Genomic DNA, 18,359 nt, shown 5'->3' with positions numbered 1-18,359 from the left:
GAGTAGATAAAAAATGTAGGGCCGCCCATCGGAGCACACAGTAGGGAGCTGTGGACTCTTCCCATACAGAAGGAAAGGAAATTACCTGGTAAGCATAATTTATGTTTTCCTTCTTAATATGGGAACAGTCCACAGCTGCATTCCTTACTTGTGGGAAAATTATACCCAAGCTCCAGAGTACACAGAATGCTAACGGGAGGGAAAAGGAGAGGCAGCCCATATCTGAGGGCACAACAGCATGAAAAACCTTTCTTCCGAAGTAAAAACCTTCTAAGTAAAAACCTGGAAATAGTATGTGAGGAGGATCAGGTAGCCGCCCTACAAATCTGATACATAGAGTCCTCATTTTTGAAGGACCAAGAGGAAACCATAACTTTCAAAGAATGAGTCGTAGTCCTCAAAAGAGGCTCATGTCCCGCTGTCTAAACGAAGGAACCACAATCTCTGGATTGATGTTGCTATTTGACACAAACTTAGGAAGAAATCCTAACTTACACCGAGATTACGAGTTTTGCAGTAACAGGGGTGCGTTGCTAACAAGCATTTTTTGCGCTGGTATTACAGGTTTTTTTAAACCCGGCGTTAGCTGGAAAAAAGTGGAATAGAGAGCAAAATTTAGCTTCACATCTCACCTCAATACCAGCGCTGCTTACGGTAGCGGTGAGCTGGCTAAACGTGCTCGTGCACGATTTCCCCATAGGAATCAATGGGGCACCTGCATTATATTTCTAACCCATAATCTGCCGCTCCGGAAACCGCCGCCACCTACATTATCCCTATGAACCCCTAATCTGCTGCCCCCAACATCTCCGACACCTACTTTTTATTTATTAACTCCTAATCTCCTGCCCCCAATGTCGCCGCAACCTACCTACAATTATTAACCCCTAATCTGCCGCCGCTACAATATTAAGTTTATTAACCCCTAAACCTAAGTCTAAACCCAAGTCTAACACCCCTCTAACTTAAATATAATTTAAATAAAACTAAATAAAATTACTACAATTAAATAAATTAATCCTATTTAAAACTAAATACTTACCTGTAAAATAAACCCTAAGATAGCTACAATATAACTAATAGTTACTTTTGTATCTATCTTAGGGTTTATATTTATTTTACAGGCAACTTTGTATTTATTTTAACTAGCTACAATAGTTATTAAATAGTTATTAACTATATAATAACTACCTAGTTAAAATAAGTACAAATTTACCTGTAAAATAAATCCTAACCTTGATTGGAACAGCCAATAGAATGCGAGCTCAATCCTATTGGCTGATTGGATCAGCCAATAGGATTGAACTTCAATTGGCTTAATTTTGATTGGCTGATAGAATCCTATCAGCCAATCGGAATTCAAGGGACGCCATCTTGGATGACGTCATTTAAAGGAACCTTCATTCGTCGGGAGTCATTGGAAGAAGAGGATGCTCCGCGTTGGCTGACTTCAAGATGGACCCTCTCCGGATGGATGAAGATAGAAGATGCCGCCTGGATGAAGACTTCTGCCCGTCTGGAGGTCCTCTTCTGCCCGGATCGGATGAAGACTTCTGCCCCTCTGGAGGACCACTTGTGCCCAGCTGGGTGAAGACGGCTCAAGGTAGGGTGATCTTCAAGGGGGTAGTGTTAGGTTTTATTAAGGGGGGATTGGTTTTAGAGTAGGGTTGGGTGTGTGGGTGGTGGGTTTTAATGTTGGGGGGGTATTGCATTTTTTTTTACAGGTAAAAGCTGATTACTTTGGGGCAATGCCCCGCAAAAAGCCCTTTTAAGGGCTATTTGTAATTTAGTATAGGGTAAGGATTTTTATTATTTTGGGGGGCTTTTTTATTTTATTAGGGGGATTAGATTAGGTGTAATTAGTTTAAAATTCTTGTAATTATTTGTTTATTTTCTGTAATTTAGTGGGGTTTTTTTGTACTTTAGTTTATTTAATTGAATTGTATTTAATTGTAGTTAGTTTAAGTAATTAATTTAATGATAGTGTAGTGTTAGATGTAATTGTAACTTAGGTTAGGATTTATTTTACAGGTAAATTTGTACTTATTTTAACTAGGTAGTTATTATATAGTTAATAACTATTTAATAACTATTGTAGCTAGTTAAAATAAATACAAAGTTGTCTGTAAAATAAATATAAACCCTAAGATAGATACAAATGTAACTATTAGTTATATTGTAGCTATCTTAGGGTTTATTTTACAGGTAAGTATTTAGTTTTAAATAGGATTCATTTATTTAATTGTAGTAATTTTATTTAGTTTTATTTAAATTATATTTAAGTTAGAGGGGTGTTAGGTTTAGACTTAGGTTTAGGGGTTAATAAATTTAATATAGTAGCGGCGACGATGGGGCGGCAGATTAGGCGTTAATAATTGTAGGCAGGTGTCGGCGATGTAAGGGACGGCAGATTGGGGTTAATAATATTTAACTAGTGTTTGCGAGGCGGGAGTGCAGTGGTTTAGGGGTTAATATATTTATTAAAGTGGCGCAGATGGCCGGCAGATTAGGGGTTAAAATTTTATTTAAGTGTTTGCGGTGTGTGTGTGTGTGTGTGGGGGGGGGCTCGGTTTAGGGGTTAATAGGTAGTTTATGGCTGTTAGTGTACTTTTTAGCACTTTAGTTAAGAGTTTTATGTTACAGCGTTAGCCCATAAAACTCTTAACTACTGACTTTTAAATGGGGTAGGAGTCTTGACAGGAGAGGGTCTACCGTTCACTTCTTCCAAGACTCTTAATACCGGCGTTAGGCAAATCCCATTAAAAAGATAGGATATGCAATTGATGTAAGGGGATTTGCGGTAAGCTCGAGTCGCGGACGAAAAGTGAGCGGTACAACTGTACCTGCCAGGCTCGTAATACCAGCGTTAGGAAAAAAGCAGTGTTGGGACCTCTCAATGCTGCTTTTTACGGCTAACGCAAGACTCGTAACCTAGCCGTTGGTTCGGAGAACAGTCTAATCAGCATGGAACGCCAGATAATGAGGGACACATTGCAAGGCAGCAATCTCAGTTACCCTGCGCGCAGAGGCAATAGCCAGTAGAAAAGGAACCTTCCAAGACAAAAAATGAATGTCTACTTCATGCATAGGCCCCTTCGAAGCTTGTTGCAAAACCATAAGAACAAGATTTAAACTCCAAGGAGGATCAATAGATCTAAACACAGGTCTGATCCTAGCAGAGCCTTAACAAATGACTGTACATCTGGAAGCTCAACGAACCTCTTGTGCAGTAAAACCGACGGCTGAAATCTGTCCCTTCAGGGGACTTACGGAAAAACCCTTCTCTAGTTGATCCTGGAAAACAGAATTAGTAGGTCCTCCACACCTTATGATAGATGTGACGAGCAACCGGCTTTGAATAAGAGCATAAATAACTCTCTCCAAAAACCCTCTCTTGGCTAGGACTAAGCGTGCAAACTCAACGAAGTCAGCCTCAAAGAATCTAGATATTGATGATCAAAGAGACCTTGTTCAGCAGATCCCTGCGACAAGGTAACTTCTACAGAGGAGATGATGAAATCCCCACTAGATCTGCGAACCATATCCTCGCAGCCAAGATGGAGCGCTCAGTATCACTGACGCCTGCTCTAGCTTGTTACAAGCTACTACACGAGGAAGTAGTGGTAACATCCAGAAAAGATAAAAGAGATTGAACATCCAAGGCAATGCTAATGCATCTGTTAGCTCTGCCTGAGGATCCCTGTACCTCAACCCATATCTGGGTAGCTTGGTAGTGAGGCGAGACGTCATAAAATCTACTTTTACAAATCTCCGCAAACAGTTCGGGAGACCATTCCCCCGGATGAAAGGATTGTCTGCTGAGAAAATCCGCTTCCCAGTTGTCCACACCCGGGATGTAAATCGATGACAGTGAACAGGTCTTCACCCACTCCAGAATCCGATATACTTCCCTCATAGCTAGGGAGCTTCTCGTTCCCCCTGATGGATGATGTAAGCCACCAAGGTTATAAAGTCTGATTGGAATCTGATAAACTGGGACGAAGCCAGCAGAGGCCAAGCCTTCAGAGCATTGTATATTGTAAATCTCCAAAATGAGATAGCGAGAGAGCTTTCCTCCTGAGTCCATAGGCCCTGTGCCATCCTGGCACCCAAAACAGCTCCCCATCCTGACAGACTTTTGACCGTAGTCACAATTTCCCAGGATGGTCTAAGACAGACGTCCCTCGGGACAAGTGATCCAGACAAACCCACCAAGAGAGCGATTCTCTTGAGCGGTTGTCCAGAGAAATCTGTTGAGACTGATCAGAAAGATTGCCGTTCCACTGCATCAGCATGCACAGGTGAAAGCCTGGCAAAGGGAATGATGTCCATGCTGGACACCATGAGACCAATCACCTCCACACATCGACCCACAAATGGCCTTAAAGGGACAGTCAAGTCCAAAAAAACTTTCATGATTCAAATAGGTCATGCAATTTTAAACAACTTTCCAATTTACTTTTATCACCAATTTTGCTTTGTTCTCTTGGTATTCTTAGTTGAAAGCTAAACCTAGGAAATTCATATGCTAATTTCTTAGACCTTGAAGGCCGCCTCTAATCTAAATTAATTTTGATAGTTTTTCACCACTAGAGGGCATTAGTTCATGTGTTTCATATAGATAACATTGAGCTCATGCACGTGAATTTACCATGGAGGAGTCAGCTTTGATTGGCTAAAATGCATGTCTGTCAAAAGAACTGAAATAAGGGGGCAGTCTGCTGAGGCTTAGATACAAGGTAATTACAGAGGCAAAACGTGTATAATTATAACTGTGTAGGTTATGCAAAACTGGGGAATTGGCAATTAAGGGATTATCTATCTTTTAAAACAACACAAATTCTGGTGTTGACTGTCCCTTTAAGGAGGTTTGGAGGGCAAGACATGTTGAAGCTAGTTTGCAACGTGTCTGGTCATTTAGAAATATTCTCCTGTCTATAGAGTCTAAGAGAACTCTCTCTAGATTTATCTTCCATTCATGGAATCAAACAAGACATAGGAGAGATTCCGAATGGTCTACTTTTCGCAAAATTATTTGGAGCCATAGCTAGACCAAACGGAAGCGCAATAAACTGGAAGTGCTGGTCCAGGAACGCCAAAACATCTCACACATAAAAGCAGCATAAAATTAAATAAACAAACATACAGGGAGTGCAGAATTATTAGGCAAGTTGTATTTTTGAGGATTAATTTTATTATTGAACAACCATGTTCTCAATGAACCCAAAAAACTCATTAATATCAAAGCTGAATAGTTTTGGAAGTAGTTTTTAGTTTGTTTTTAGTTATAGCTATTTTAGGGGGATATCTGTGTGTGCAGGTGACTATTACTGTGCATAATTATTAGGCAACTTAACAAAAAACAAATATATACCCATTTCAATTATTTATTTTTACCAGTGAAACCAATATAACATCTCAACATTCACAAATATACATTTCTGACATTCAAAAACAAAACAAAAACAAATCAGTGACCAATATAGCCACCTTTCTTTGCAAGGACACTCAAAAGCCTGCCATCCATGGATTCTGTCAGTGTTTTGATCTGTTCACCATCAACATTGCGTGCAGCAGCAACCACAGCCTCCCAGACACTGTTCAGAGAGGTGTACTGTCTTCCCTCCTTGTAAATCTCACATTTGATGATGGACCACAGGTTCTCAATGGGGTTCAGATCAGGTGAACAAGGAGGCCATGTCATTAGATTTTCTTCTTTTATACCCTTTCTTGCCAGCCATGCTGTGGAGTACTTGGACGCGTGTGATGGAGCATTGTCCTGCATGAAAATCACTGCTTGAAGAAGATGTCTTCCAGAAACTGGCAGTAGGACTGGGAGTTGAGCTTGACTCCATCCTCAACCCGAAAAGGCCCCACAAGCTCATCTTTGATGATACCAGCCCAAACCAGTACTCCACCTCCACCTTGCTGGCGTCTGAGTCGGACTGGAGCTCTCTGCCCTTTACCAATCCAGCCACGGGCCCATCCATCTGGCCCATCAAGACTCACTCTCATTTCATCAGTCCATAAAACCTTAGAAAAATCAGTCTTGAGATATTTCTTGGCCCAGTCTTGACGTTTCAGCTTGTGTGTGTTGTTCAGTGGTGGTCGTCTTTCAGCCTTTCTTACCTTGGCCATGTCTCTGAGTATTGCACACCTTGTGCTTTTGGGCACTCCAGTGATGTTGCAGCTCTGAAATATGGCCAAACTGGTGGCAAGTGGCATCTTGGCAGCTGCACGCTTGACTTTTCTCAGTTCATGGGCAGTTATTTTGCGCCTTGGTTTTTCCACACGCTTCTTGCGACCCTGTTGACTATTTTGAATGAAACGCTTGATTGTTCGATGATCACGCTTCAGAAGCTTTGCAATTTTAAGAGTGCTGCATCCCTCTGCAAGATATCTCACTATTTTTGACTTTTCTGAGCCTGTCAAGTCCTTCTTTTGACCCATTTTGCCAAAGGAAAGGAAGTTGCCTAATAATTATGCACACCTGATATAGGGTGTTGATGTCATTAGACCACACCCCTTCTCATTACAGAGATGCACATCACCTAATATGCTTAATTGGTTGTAGGCTTTCGAGCCTATACAGCTTGGAGTAAGACAACATGCATAAAGAGGATGATGTGGTCAAAATACTCATTTGCCTAATAATTCTGCACTCCCTGTATAAAATTATTCCCCACTGTTCAATAATCCCCCTCAGGAGATATTAACCCTTGATTCCATAAAGATAAAGGAGCCACACTGCGACCCTGTCTTCTATCGTTAATATGAGTGTATAGTAATGAAACAATCTTACCGGAATCTGCGCCGTGGAACAGTGACACAGTCCTTCAAGTTTGACAGATTGTAGCAGCGCTTCTGACATGGACTTGAGCGAAGAAGCAAGCAGCGAAACTCGTCAACACTGATTGCTTATGGAGCTGTTAACATGAGTCGGGATGGTTTCGCAGAAAGACTATCCCTGAATCTCTAGACTCTAACTTTCATCCATGCTCTCACTGAGAACCTGACAGAACTACTTAAAACTCCTGTCCCATCTTGAAGAGTACTACCCTCCATAAGCGATTACTCCATAATCTTCCCACACTTCTCTGCCATCCTCCTGTGATGAAAGGCAAAGAATGACTGGGGTTATGAGGAAGTGGGGGAGGTATTTAAGCCTTTGGCTGGGGTGTCTTTGCCTCCTCCTGGTGGCCAGGTTCAGTATTTCCCACAAGTAAGGAATGCAGCTGTGGACTCTTCCAATATTAAGAAGGAAAACATAAATTATGCTTACCAGGTAATTTCCTTTCCTTCTGTATGAGGAGAGTCCACAGCTCCCTCCCGTGTGCTCCGATGGGCGGCCCTAAATTTTTTATCTACTCTTCTGGCACCATTTTTCATCCATATTTCTCCTACTGTTCCTTGCTCCTTTGGCAGAATGACTGGGGTTATGAGGAAGTGGGGGAGGTATTTGAGCCTTTGGCTGGGGTGTATTTGCCTCCTACTGGTAGCCAGGTTCAGTATTTCCCACAAGTAAGGAATGCAGCTGTGGACTCTTCCCATACAGAAGGAAAGGAAATTATCTAGTAAGCATAATTTGTTTTTAAATGCAATTCTATAATTTTAAGTACTCTGTAGTATTGGCTATTGAAAACTATGTAACGAAGTGGCAGCAGCAGAAATCATCCTCCCAATCAGGAGAAGAGACAAGCCCATTTGATTGGATGTTGTTGTAGAAGCTTTGAATACAATGAACATTTATATATACCAAGTTTGTATTGTTTTGTACCTCCACATATTTGTTTTCACTTATTTACTTGATTGTTGACTATCTATATAAACATTTGTATAGAATATAAATAATATTAGAATATATAAATGCAATTGTTTTAGTTTCCTATGTGTTGAAAGTAATGTAATAATAGGTGCCCTTGAAACAAGATTAAAGGGATAATTTACTCTGGCAAGCAGCTGATAAGTTTATTGTATTTAAAGCAGCTGCAGGAACACACTTCAAATGGGCTGGGCTATCTCTCTGTATCTCCCACCACCATTTGGGACTGATATCTGGTGCTGCCTCTTGTTTACAATACAATACTGCAGCATAGGCAGCAGTTTTAACAGGCAAAGACATTTCAAATGACAAAATAAAGGCAAACGATCTATTTGTATCACAATAAAATTGTGAAAATGTTCACGTGCAACTTTAAATGGGCTTTGAGCTCAAAAATTATTTCCACGTATATTTATAAATTAATGAAAAAGAAGCACAATTTATATCTAAACCAAGCCACATGAACAATGACTGTATATTGCAAATTTTCATTAATAAATGTATGGGGGAACTTAGTACCTTTTTAAGCCATAATCAAAAAGAGAAGACTTTATCTGCAGAGAATGAGGATAAGATATAACCATAAGAGATGCCGTTTGTCCGTGTTACTTGGTCATTAATTCTCATCTGTAAAGAGAGCCCATATGCATCATACAATTAGTTTTATTTCTTTCTAATGACACGATGAGTCCAAGGATCATCTAATTACTAATGGCAATATCACTCCTGCCCAGCAGGAGGTGGCAAAGAGCACCACAGCAAAAGCTGTTAAATATCACCTCGCTTCCCTCCCACCCCAGGAAAGAGGCCAAAATCCAAAAGGGGTAAAAAGAAAATGTAATAAAAATCTGGCAGCTACATCTGTGGTCAGTGTCCTTTCTATTGGTTTTAGCATTTCTAAATCTAAAATGAAAAACACTAAGCCCTGTAAAACAATGTTCTGTTGTGTCTTTCAATATTGTTTTTTATTTTATTTTTCTCTACAACTAGGGACAAAAATTCAAAGGTTATTATGTCTTATTTCTAATTCCCTAAAACGCTCCTCGATTCGCTCTGTTTTTAGCACTGAATCATTGATAAAAGGGGTGATATACTATCAAAGCCATGGGAAAAAAAGCTACATTCTTCAATATAATTATGATCCTTTCACAGTGTAATGCATTTAAATTTATATCAAATGCCTGAAACAGACAAAAATGCCATTCCCAATAAAGCTGGATTATAGGATAAAGGTAACTGTGTCTGTCAATTACGCAGATTTGATTTTCAATTTATATTCAAAAAGAAGAGTGTTCCATAAACGTGAAGAAAAGTCTCAATTCTAGGTATGTTTCAATTATATAGGGTTTCCAGTGGCAGGTAATAAACAGATTTATAGGCAGAGCTGAGGAACAGAAATAATACGGCTATTGCTCACGTTAATGGGTAAACTGATAACGTATGTAAGATGGAAACAGACGGACTTCCCAATAACGAAATTATCCGCCCTCACAAACTATTCAGTCTTCTTATAATCTGGACCAATAATGCAAAGAGAGCTTCTATTATATATATTCTAAATAAAACAATGCAAACTCCCACCCAACAGAACTAATTAGTATCTTTTTATATGGGGCAAATTCATTAAAACAATGTCATTGTTTTTAAAATTTGATTGGGAACTTAAAGGACCACTCAATGCAGTAGAATTACTTATTTAACACGTGCATAATAAAAAGACAATGCAATAACACCTACTCTGAATTTCAAATAAACAGTAGATTTTTCTTTCTGACAAATTTATTTTTTCTTCCATTTTCCGGCCCCCTGTGTCATGTGACAGACATCAGCCAATCAGACTAGTATACGTATACCCTGTTAACTTGTGCATATGCTCAGTAAAATATTGTTACCCAGAAAATGTGCAAATAAAAAGAAGTGTCTTAAAACTGCTGCTCTTTCTGAATCATAAAAGTTTATTTTGACTTGAATGTCCCTTTAAATTGACAAGCTAAGCGGTTTGCCTTTATGTCTAGATAGACAGAGACATTGACAAAAACAAAAATGTTCGGTTAAATTGTTTACATTAATACTAAAGTCAAATGCATCCTCACTGGCTGTCTTAGACGACACCCACAGCTCTGCTGATAAACATGAAAACCCTTTTAAAAAAAAAAAAGTTGTTTTTGTTAACAGGATAGTAACTTTTTTTTAACAGTAATATATTTTTTAGCCACAACATAGAATTTTTTTTTAACAAATAACTAAATAAAAGATGCCTCAGTGAGATAAAGTCTATATATCATTGTACAAGAAACATTAGTTTAATGTAAAATACTGAATACAGATAAGATTGAATAGCATCAATGTGCCCATATGTAACAAAATAAGGGTTTACACATCACTCAGTGTGGTGAGCTCACTTTTACAAGATTATTGGGCACCATATAGTAAACTGTTGTTACAATGCTCAGAATATGGGGGAAGCTGCCAGTAAGCAGAGTTCTCTTACCGACATAAGCTTCGCTGCACTGGCGATACAGCATCAGTCATGAGTTCTGGCTGCACACTTGCTGCTGTGGGAGGAGTTGACGAATACTTTCTGCAGTCTAAAACCAATCAGCATAAACAGGAATACATGAATTATTCAGCACACATGACAAATGACATAATCTCTTACATTAATTGCTGTGTCTACAATATATCTATTATCCCAAGAGTTGCCAACCAGGTGCTATTTGTAGGTACAAAACGAATGTAGCCAATGAATATGAAAGGGATAAGAAACCCAAAAATGTTTTGTGATTCAGACAGAACATACTGTGCAATTCCCCTAGGTAGCATCTAGTGCACTACATGGAAGGAAATAGTGTTGCAATCTAGTGCTCTTGCAAAACCGCTGCCTATAGTGCTCCAGACACGTGCACGCTCCTGAGCTTACATCCCTGCTTTTCAACAAAAGATACCAAGAGTCCAAAGAAAATATGATAATAAAAGTAAATTAGAAAGTTATTTAAAGGGATAGGAAAGTCAAACTTAAACTTTCATGATTCAGATAGAGCATGCAATTTTAAGCAACTTTCTAATTTACTCCTATTATCAATTTTTCTTCATTCTCTTGGTATCTTTATTTGAATGTAATCTTAGGAGCTGGCGCATTTTTGGTTCAGCACCTGGGTAGAGCTTGCTGATTGGTGGCTACATTAAGACACCTATCAAAAAGTGCTACCTAGGTGCAAAACCAAAAATGGGCCGGTTCCTAAGATTACATTCAAATAAAGATACCAAGAGAACAAAGAAAAAATAATAAATGGAGTAAATTAGAAAGTTGCTTAAAATTGCATGCTCTGTCTGAATCATGAAACGTAATTTTGACTAGACCGTCCCTTTAAAGTCACCTTTTCTATCTAAATCATAAATCTTTTTAATAGAAAGTGTATAAATGATACAGCTGTATTTGTTTCAATTTAAATTTAAACAGCTGTTACACCAAATATTTAGGATAGAATATATGTTAACCATGTTTAAATACTGCTATTGCATATGAATGATAGAAAACATTAAAGAAAAGTTATTTAAAAGGGATTAATATTGATTACAAGTTCTTTAACATAGTAGATAAAAATTCTCCACTGCTAACCAAAATACTACAAATAATCATTTCTGTGTAGATTGACGGAACTGTGGCTGACGCACCAAATCGATTATCCTTATTCCTTTATACACTGAAAACTAACCTATGCATTCCGTAAATATATGAAAAAGGAAAATAAGTTCTTCCGATAAAACACACTTAAAACCCACAGCTCATAAAATTGACTGGAAGAGAACGTAGTTTTCTAAGGGTGAATTGATTGGTGCAGCTAATACAAAGTTGAAGAGCTATGAAATGACTATTAGGATTCGTTGAGCACAACAGACAGCACTCAAATGTCAGCAGACTATAGACGAACAGTAATAGGGCCTGAACCCCTGTTAGTCAAAAATGATTTTGTTCAAATTAGAAATTGATTTTTGTTGGACACAAGTCCTCGGCAGTCTTCAGGCTTTTGTTGCTGTGCAGTGGAAGGGATTAACCTTGGCTGCCGTTTCAGTTCTCTCTGATGACACCATTTGGAAAGAGAGAAAGTCCTTTTTAATACAAGGACGGCCTTGGCTAGTGTTGCAAGCTATTTCTTCCTTTCAGATCTGTGCTTTCCAATCTCTTACAGATTTTTTTTTATAGAAATGGCAAAAAAGAAAAAAGGTAATTAGTGTAAAAGGTAAGCTGCAGGGGACATTCAAGGAGAGGGTTTGACAATTTCTAGAGGGCAGCAGTTTGATGAACATCATAAATAAATATATATATATATTTATTTTGATATATAAAACAGATATAATGATTTCACTCTCTGGGTTTAGAACACAGCAAACTTTAATGCACATGCAATCATATCTGTTTATGCATTATCTTTGCACCCTGGTATTACGGCTTCTGGCGAGTGCGCTATCTACTACATTATATATATATATATATATATATATATATATATACACACATACATATACACACACACACTCATTATACCTAAGTCTTACGCATTAGCAGCAGGGTGTGTGCAGGGGTAGTTAGAGTTGGAAGAGTGTGTGTAGGGGCAGACAGGTTGGAGAGGAGAAGTGTAGGGACCAGTCAGAGAAGGGAGGGGTGTGTAAGAATAGCCAGAGTAGAAAGGGGCTGTGCAGGAATAGCAAGAGTAGAAAGGGGCTGTGCAGGAATAGCAAGAGTAGAAAGGGGCTGTGCAGGAATAGCAAGAGTAGAAAGGGGCTGTGCAGGAATAGCCAGAGTAGAAAGGGGCTGTGCAGGAATAGCCAGAGTGGAAAGGGGCTGTGTAGCAGGTGCAGGTCCACTCCAAGCAGGTGCAGATGCCTGAGGAAATGGCGTATGAGCCGAGAAACGCGTTGCATTTACAGGGGGCTTGACTGTATGCCCCTAGTTCACTCCTTTGTATATGTATTTTAATTTAGTTTTTAATAAATAGAACTTTTTAATTTTTAAAAAAATACTCTTGTGAGTGATTTTACCTGCCTGCACCTGCTTGGAGTGGAACCTAACACACTGAAGTCTGCCACTTTTGGATATTGCATCCTAAGGAAAAGTCCCTTGGTGGTGAGCTGACACACCTTACCATAATATGCCAGCTTGCTCCTACTGGCACATAAGTGTGCTCATCTAATATGTGAGTACCCAATCTTTCTTTGTGCTAAGTCAAACACCATATCCTTTGTGATCTGCACAATTTGGTGCTTTTCCTGTGTTTTATTTTCCTACTACAGTTAATGACTGATATCCTCTGTGGGTGAGCTGTCACACCTGATAAAATCTGCAGCCTGTCCCTACAAGCACATAGGTGTGCTCCAGAGCCTTGTGAGTACCCATTTGGCTTTTTTCTGTGGCTTTATGCTTATTTGATGATACTACACATGAGGCGCCCCTTTGTTTTGTCTTTTATTTAGCATCTCTGGACCATTGTTGGTGAGGAGGAGGCTGCCATCGTTGGGAAGAAAGATACACTTCTTAATCTGAAATTGAACTTTCCTTTAACATGCCAAATTGCTGGCAATTCTAATTGTATTTACATGCTTATATATCACTAGCTATTTATTAGCGCTCACCCTTTTGTTGTGCAGAGTGGAAACGGGCATGATTAAAGGAACATGAAACCCAAACATTTCCTTTCATGATTTAGGTAGAACATACGATTTTAACCAACTTTCCAGTTTACTTCTATTATCAAATTTGTTTCATTCTCTTTGTATCATTTGTTGAATGAGCAGCAATGCACTGCTGGTTTCTAACTGAACACGTCAGTATTTATATGCAGCCACCAATCAGCAGCTAGAACCTAGGTTCTTTGCTGCTCCTGAGATTTCCTAGATAAACCTTTCAGCAAAGGATAACAAATGAAGCAAATTAAGTAATAGAAATTAATTAGGAAAAAAATGGGGTTTCATGTCCCTTAAAGGACTAAGAGTCCGAAACGCCGCATTTTTGGTGACACACAGTGTCACAGGGGAAAGGGGCTGTGCAGGAGTAGGCCAGAGGGGAAAGGGGCTGTGCAGGAGTAGGCCAGAGGGGAAAGGGGCTGTGCAGGAGTAGGCCAGAGGGGAAAGGGGCTGTGCAGGAGTAGGCCAGAGGGGAAAGGGGCTGTGCAGGAGTAGGCCAGAGGGGAAAGGGGCTGTGCAGGAGTAGGCCAGAGGGGAAAGGGGCTGTGCAGGAGTAGGCCAGAGGGGGAAAGGGGCTGTGCAGGAGTAGGCCAGAGGGGAAAGGGGCTGTGCAGGAGTAGGCCAGAGGGGAAAGGGGATGTGCAGGAGTAGGCCAGAGGGGAAAGGGGCTGTGCAGGAGTAGGCCAGAGGGGAAAGGGGCTGTGCAGGAGTAGGCCAGAGGGGAAAGGGGCTGTGCAGGAGTAGGCCAGAGGGGAAAGGGGCTGTGCAGGAGTAGGCCAGAGGGGAAAGGGGCTGTGCAGGAGTAGGCCAGAGGGGAAAGGGGCTGTGCAGGAGTAGCCAACGGGGAAAGGGGCTGTGCAGGAGTAGCCAACGGGGAAAGGGGCTGTGCAGGAGTAGCCAACGGGGGAAGGGGCTGTGCAGGAGTAGCCAACGGGGAAAGGGGCTGTGCAGGAGTAGCCAACGGGGAAAGGGGCTGTGCAAGAGTAGCCAACGGGGAAAGGGGCTGTGCAGGAGTAGCCAACGGGGAAAGGGGCTGTGCAGGAGTAGCCAGAAGGGAAAGGGGCTGTGCAGGAGTAGCCAGAGGGGAAAGGAGTTGTGCAGGAGTAGCCAGAGGGGAAAGGGGCTGTGCAGGAGTAGCCAAAGGGGAAAGGGGCTGTGCAGAAGTAGCCAGAGGGGAAATGGGCTGTGCAGGAGTAGCTAGAGGGGAAAGGGGCTGTGCAGGAGTAGCCAGAGGGGAAAGGGGCAGTGCAGGAGTAGCCAGAGGGGAAAGGGGCTGTGCAGGAGTAGCCAGAGGGGAAAGGGGCTGTGCAGGAGTAGCCAGAGGGGAAAGGGGCTGTGCAGGAGTAGCCAGAGGGGAAAGGGGCTGTGCAGGAGTAGCCAACGGGGAAATGGGCTGTGCAGGAGTAGCCAACGGGGAAAGGGGCTGTGCAGGAGTAGCCAACGGGGAAAGGGCTGTGCAGGAGTAGCCAACGGGGAAAGGGGCTGTGCAGGAGTAGCCAGAAGGGAAAGGGGCTGTGCAGAAGTAGCCAGAGTGGAAAGGGGTTGTGCAGGAGTAGCCAGAGGGGAAAGGGGCTGTGCAGGAGTAGCCAGAGGGGAAAGGGGCTGTGCAGGAGTAGCCAAAAGGGAAAGAAGCTGTGCAGGAGTATCCAGAAGGGAAAGGAACTATGCAGGAGTAGCCAGAAGGGAAAGGAGCTATGCAGGAGTAGCCGGCCCCAATTCTGAGCTGATGGCACTGCTGGACATCTTCCGATTGCAAAGGGAAGTAAGGATGGTGTGTCTTCCTCTGCTGCACTGTTTCCTTTGCTGACCTCTGCGTCTACAGTCCTCAAAGTTGCCAGTTTCTTTGTAATTCTTCAGAAGAGCTTGGAAACCCCTGTCTGCCTTAAAATGTCTGTCTCGGAGAGACCTTTCTGATGCAGTATAATTACCATGTGTCTTGTTGCTGTACCCAGTCTTGCGAGGGTGTATGACTGACATTAAATTGACTTCAGCAACCTCACCATGTTAGCAGAGCTTGGCTGTTCCTCACTCAGTTGTATTCCTCCTACACAGCTGTTTCTGTTTCAGCTAATGATTGTGTTTCCAACTACAAATTAAATTGATGATCATTAGCATTTAGTATAAATTGTTAAATCAGGCACCTGACTACAAAGTCAATGACTTTGCACAAGTGTACCTTGAAGAATTGATACTGTTTTGAAGGCAAAGAGTAGTCACACCAAACACTGCTTTGAGATGCACATCCATGATGTGAATCTCCCGTTCCACCACATCCCAAAGGTGCTTTATTGGATTGAGATCTGGTGACTGAGGAGGCCATTGGAGTACAGTGAACTCATTGTCATGTTAAAAAAAAACAGTTTGAGATAATTTAGCTTTGTGACATGATGCATTATCCTGCTAAAAGTAGCCATCAGACTATGGGTACACTGTAGTCATAAAGGGATGGACATGGTCATCAACAATACTTATGTAGGCCGTGGCATTTAAACAATGCTTAATTGGTATTAAGGGGCTCAAAGTGTGGCAAGAAAATATCCCCTACACCATTACACAACCCCCACCAGTCTGAACCGTTGATACAAGGCAGGATGGATCCATGCTTTCATGTTTTTTACGCCAAATTCTGACCCTGCCATCTGAATGTCGCAGCTGAAATCGAGACTCATCAGACCAGGCAACGTTTTTCCAATCTTATATTGTCCAATTGCGGGGATCCTGTGTGAATTGTAGCCTCTGTTTCTTGTTCTTAGCTAACAGGCGTGGCACCCGGTGTGGTCTTCTGCTTCTGTAGTCCATCTGCTTCAAGGTTTGATGTTTTGTGCAATCAGAGTTGGTATTCTGCATACCTTGGTAATGAGTGGCTATTTGAGTCACTGTTGCCTTTCTATCATCTCAAACCAGTCTGCCCATTCTCCTCTGACCACTGACAAGGCATTTTTGTCCACACAACTGCCGCTCATTGTATATTTTCTCTTTTCTGAACATTCTCTGTAAACCCTAGAGATGGTTGTGCATGAAAATCCCAGTAGATCAGCAGTTTTTGAAATACTCAGAGCAGCCCGTCTGGCACCAACAACCATGCCACGTTCAAAGTCCCATTTCTTCCCTATTCTGATGCTCGGTTTGAACTAAATGCATTGAGTTGCTGGCATGTGTTTGGCTTATTATCAATTTGTGTTACTAAGCAATTGAACAGGTGTACCTAATAAAGTGGCTGGTGAGTGTATGTATATATAGAAAATAAATGTAAGGTGTGGTTGGGGCGGGATTTTAATACAGGGCAGCATGGCCTAACTTTAAGGCTCCATTGACTCCCTGTAACCTAAGTTTGTTGAGCCCTAAATGTATTCACTAATAGACACATTACTAACATTAATACTGTTTAGTATTTTAAAAACGTACCTTTACTAAACCCATTCTGTGAGTGTACCAACAACACATCTTTTGGAGTTCTACACAAAGAGATCTTTTTCTCAGGACTGCTGCCTACACTTTTGTTCTGATTTTTACCACTTTTTCTGGCTGGTGGAGTAGAGGTATCTTCAGATGTTGGCTTCACCGGGCTGCAAACAAAGAAGAGGTGAATATTGTAAGGACAAAAATAGATACAAAGTCACACCAAATTTACAAATACTGTATGTTTTTAGGATGTAGGAAACAACTGAATGTCCTTGCTTTTACACGTTAAGTAAAACATTCTGTAATAGGTGGGTTGTATTTTCTTACAGGGTTTATCCTTACCACATCCATTGGAAGTTTATTCCATGAAGCAACCATTGGCATCATGCTCTTATGAAATATTAACCACCCTAAGTAAGATAAGAACCAGTAAATTTTAACAGAAAGTAAAGTACTCTATGCAATATATATATATATATATATATATATATATATATATATATATATATATATAAAGAATACATTTTTTATATGGATGGTAATCTGCTACCACAGGAGGATGTCTATAGTTGCAAGGAGCCAATACAAAGTAAACAGGCCTCCACACTATATCATCCTCATTTATCCATGTAAGGAGATGCAATAGCATGCATTTATTGATAAAATATTAAAACTAAGCAATAGTAGAAAAAATAATAAAATCCACCCAGGGGATACAAATGGATCAATGCCATTCTTTGGGTAAATGAGGATTATATTGAGTGCGGAAGCCTGTGGATTTACTTTAATGGGTATGAAGTAACAGCCTTGTTCTGCTGCTAAGGGAACTGATGGGACTGTTTCTGAGAGTAGGAAGATTGAAAACCAGCTTGCAAGTGGAGAAAAGAGAGAAGAGAGAAAAGACTTTAGTAAGTGTAAGAATTCCAATTGTTCCAGAAATTTGGAAGCAAAAAGCAAGAGAGAATTAGTTGATAATAAACATAAAAATCTGACCAGAACTGGAGCTAGAGATCTGAAGAAGAATGGGGCTCAGGGGGAAAGTGGTCAATGTGGAAAAGTGAGGAAAGGCAAACGCTTCACCTTCTGTGGCTGTTCAGATGGATTCAAGTCACATTGATCAAAAGAAAGATGGTGACTTCAAAAGTAGACAGAGTTTAAATTGCAAATATTTGGTTCATCAGCGGCTTTTGTCTATATTAGGTGCAAAATAGACCACGTCTCTGCTCACTATGTTGCTATGGACATCGATTTTCTTAAGTACACAGAGCTCAATTCTCTAAAGCTCTCTAGTCTGATGAGATTCTATAGGATGCATCATCAGTATTACAAGGCCCCACAGGATTGTTTTAAAGGGAATTCTTACCTTGATAACTGTATAACTGTGTACCTCAGTAAGGGGATCTCACTTATATGCTTTATGTGAAGGAGATAGTTACTTTACAATATATTGCGC

General features: G+C 40.7%; 1 protein-coding gene across 1 annotated transcript in view; it reads right to left on the bottom strand.

Annotated features, from left to right (window-relative positions):
• The window catches only part of KIAA1328 (KIAA1328 ortholog), a 791,949-nt gene that overhangs the window by 74,566 nt on the left and 699,024 nt on the right, over window positions 1-18,359 (bottom strand). Inside the window, exons 9-10 of the mRNA XM_053701048.1 lie at window positions 16,910-17,070; window positions 10,314-10,410 (exon numbers count right to left, since the gene is read on the bottom strand). Of these exons, the coding sequence (XP_053557023.1) occupies window positions 10,314-10,410; window positions 16,910-17,070 (258 nt within the window). The remainder of the gene's footprint in view (window positions 1-10,313; window positions 10,411-16,909; window positions 17,071-18,359) is intronic.

Source organism: Bombina bombina, chromosome 2 (genome assembly GCF_027579735.1).
Source record: "Bombina bombina isolate aBomBom1 chromosome 2, aBomBom1.pri, whole genome shotgun sequence".
NCBI classification, from domain to species: domain Eukaryota; kingdom Metazoa; phylum Chordata; class Amphibia; order Anura; family Bombinatoridae; genus Bombina; species Bombina bombina.
Note: the sequence above shows the minus strand (reverse complement) of the source record. Positions and strands in the feature narration are given on the sequence as shown.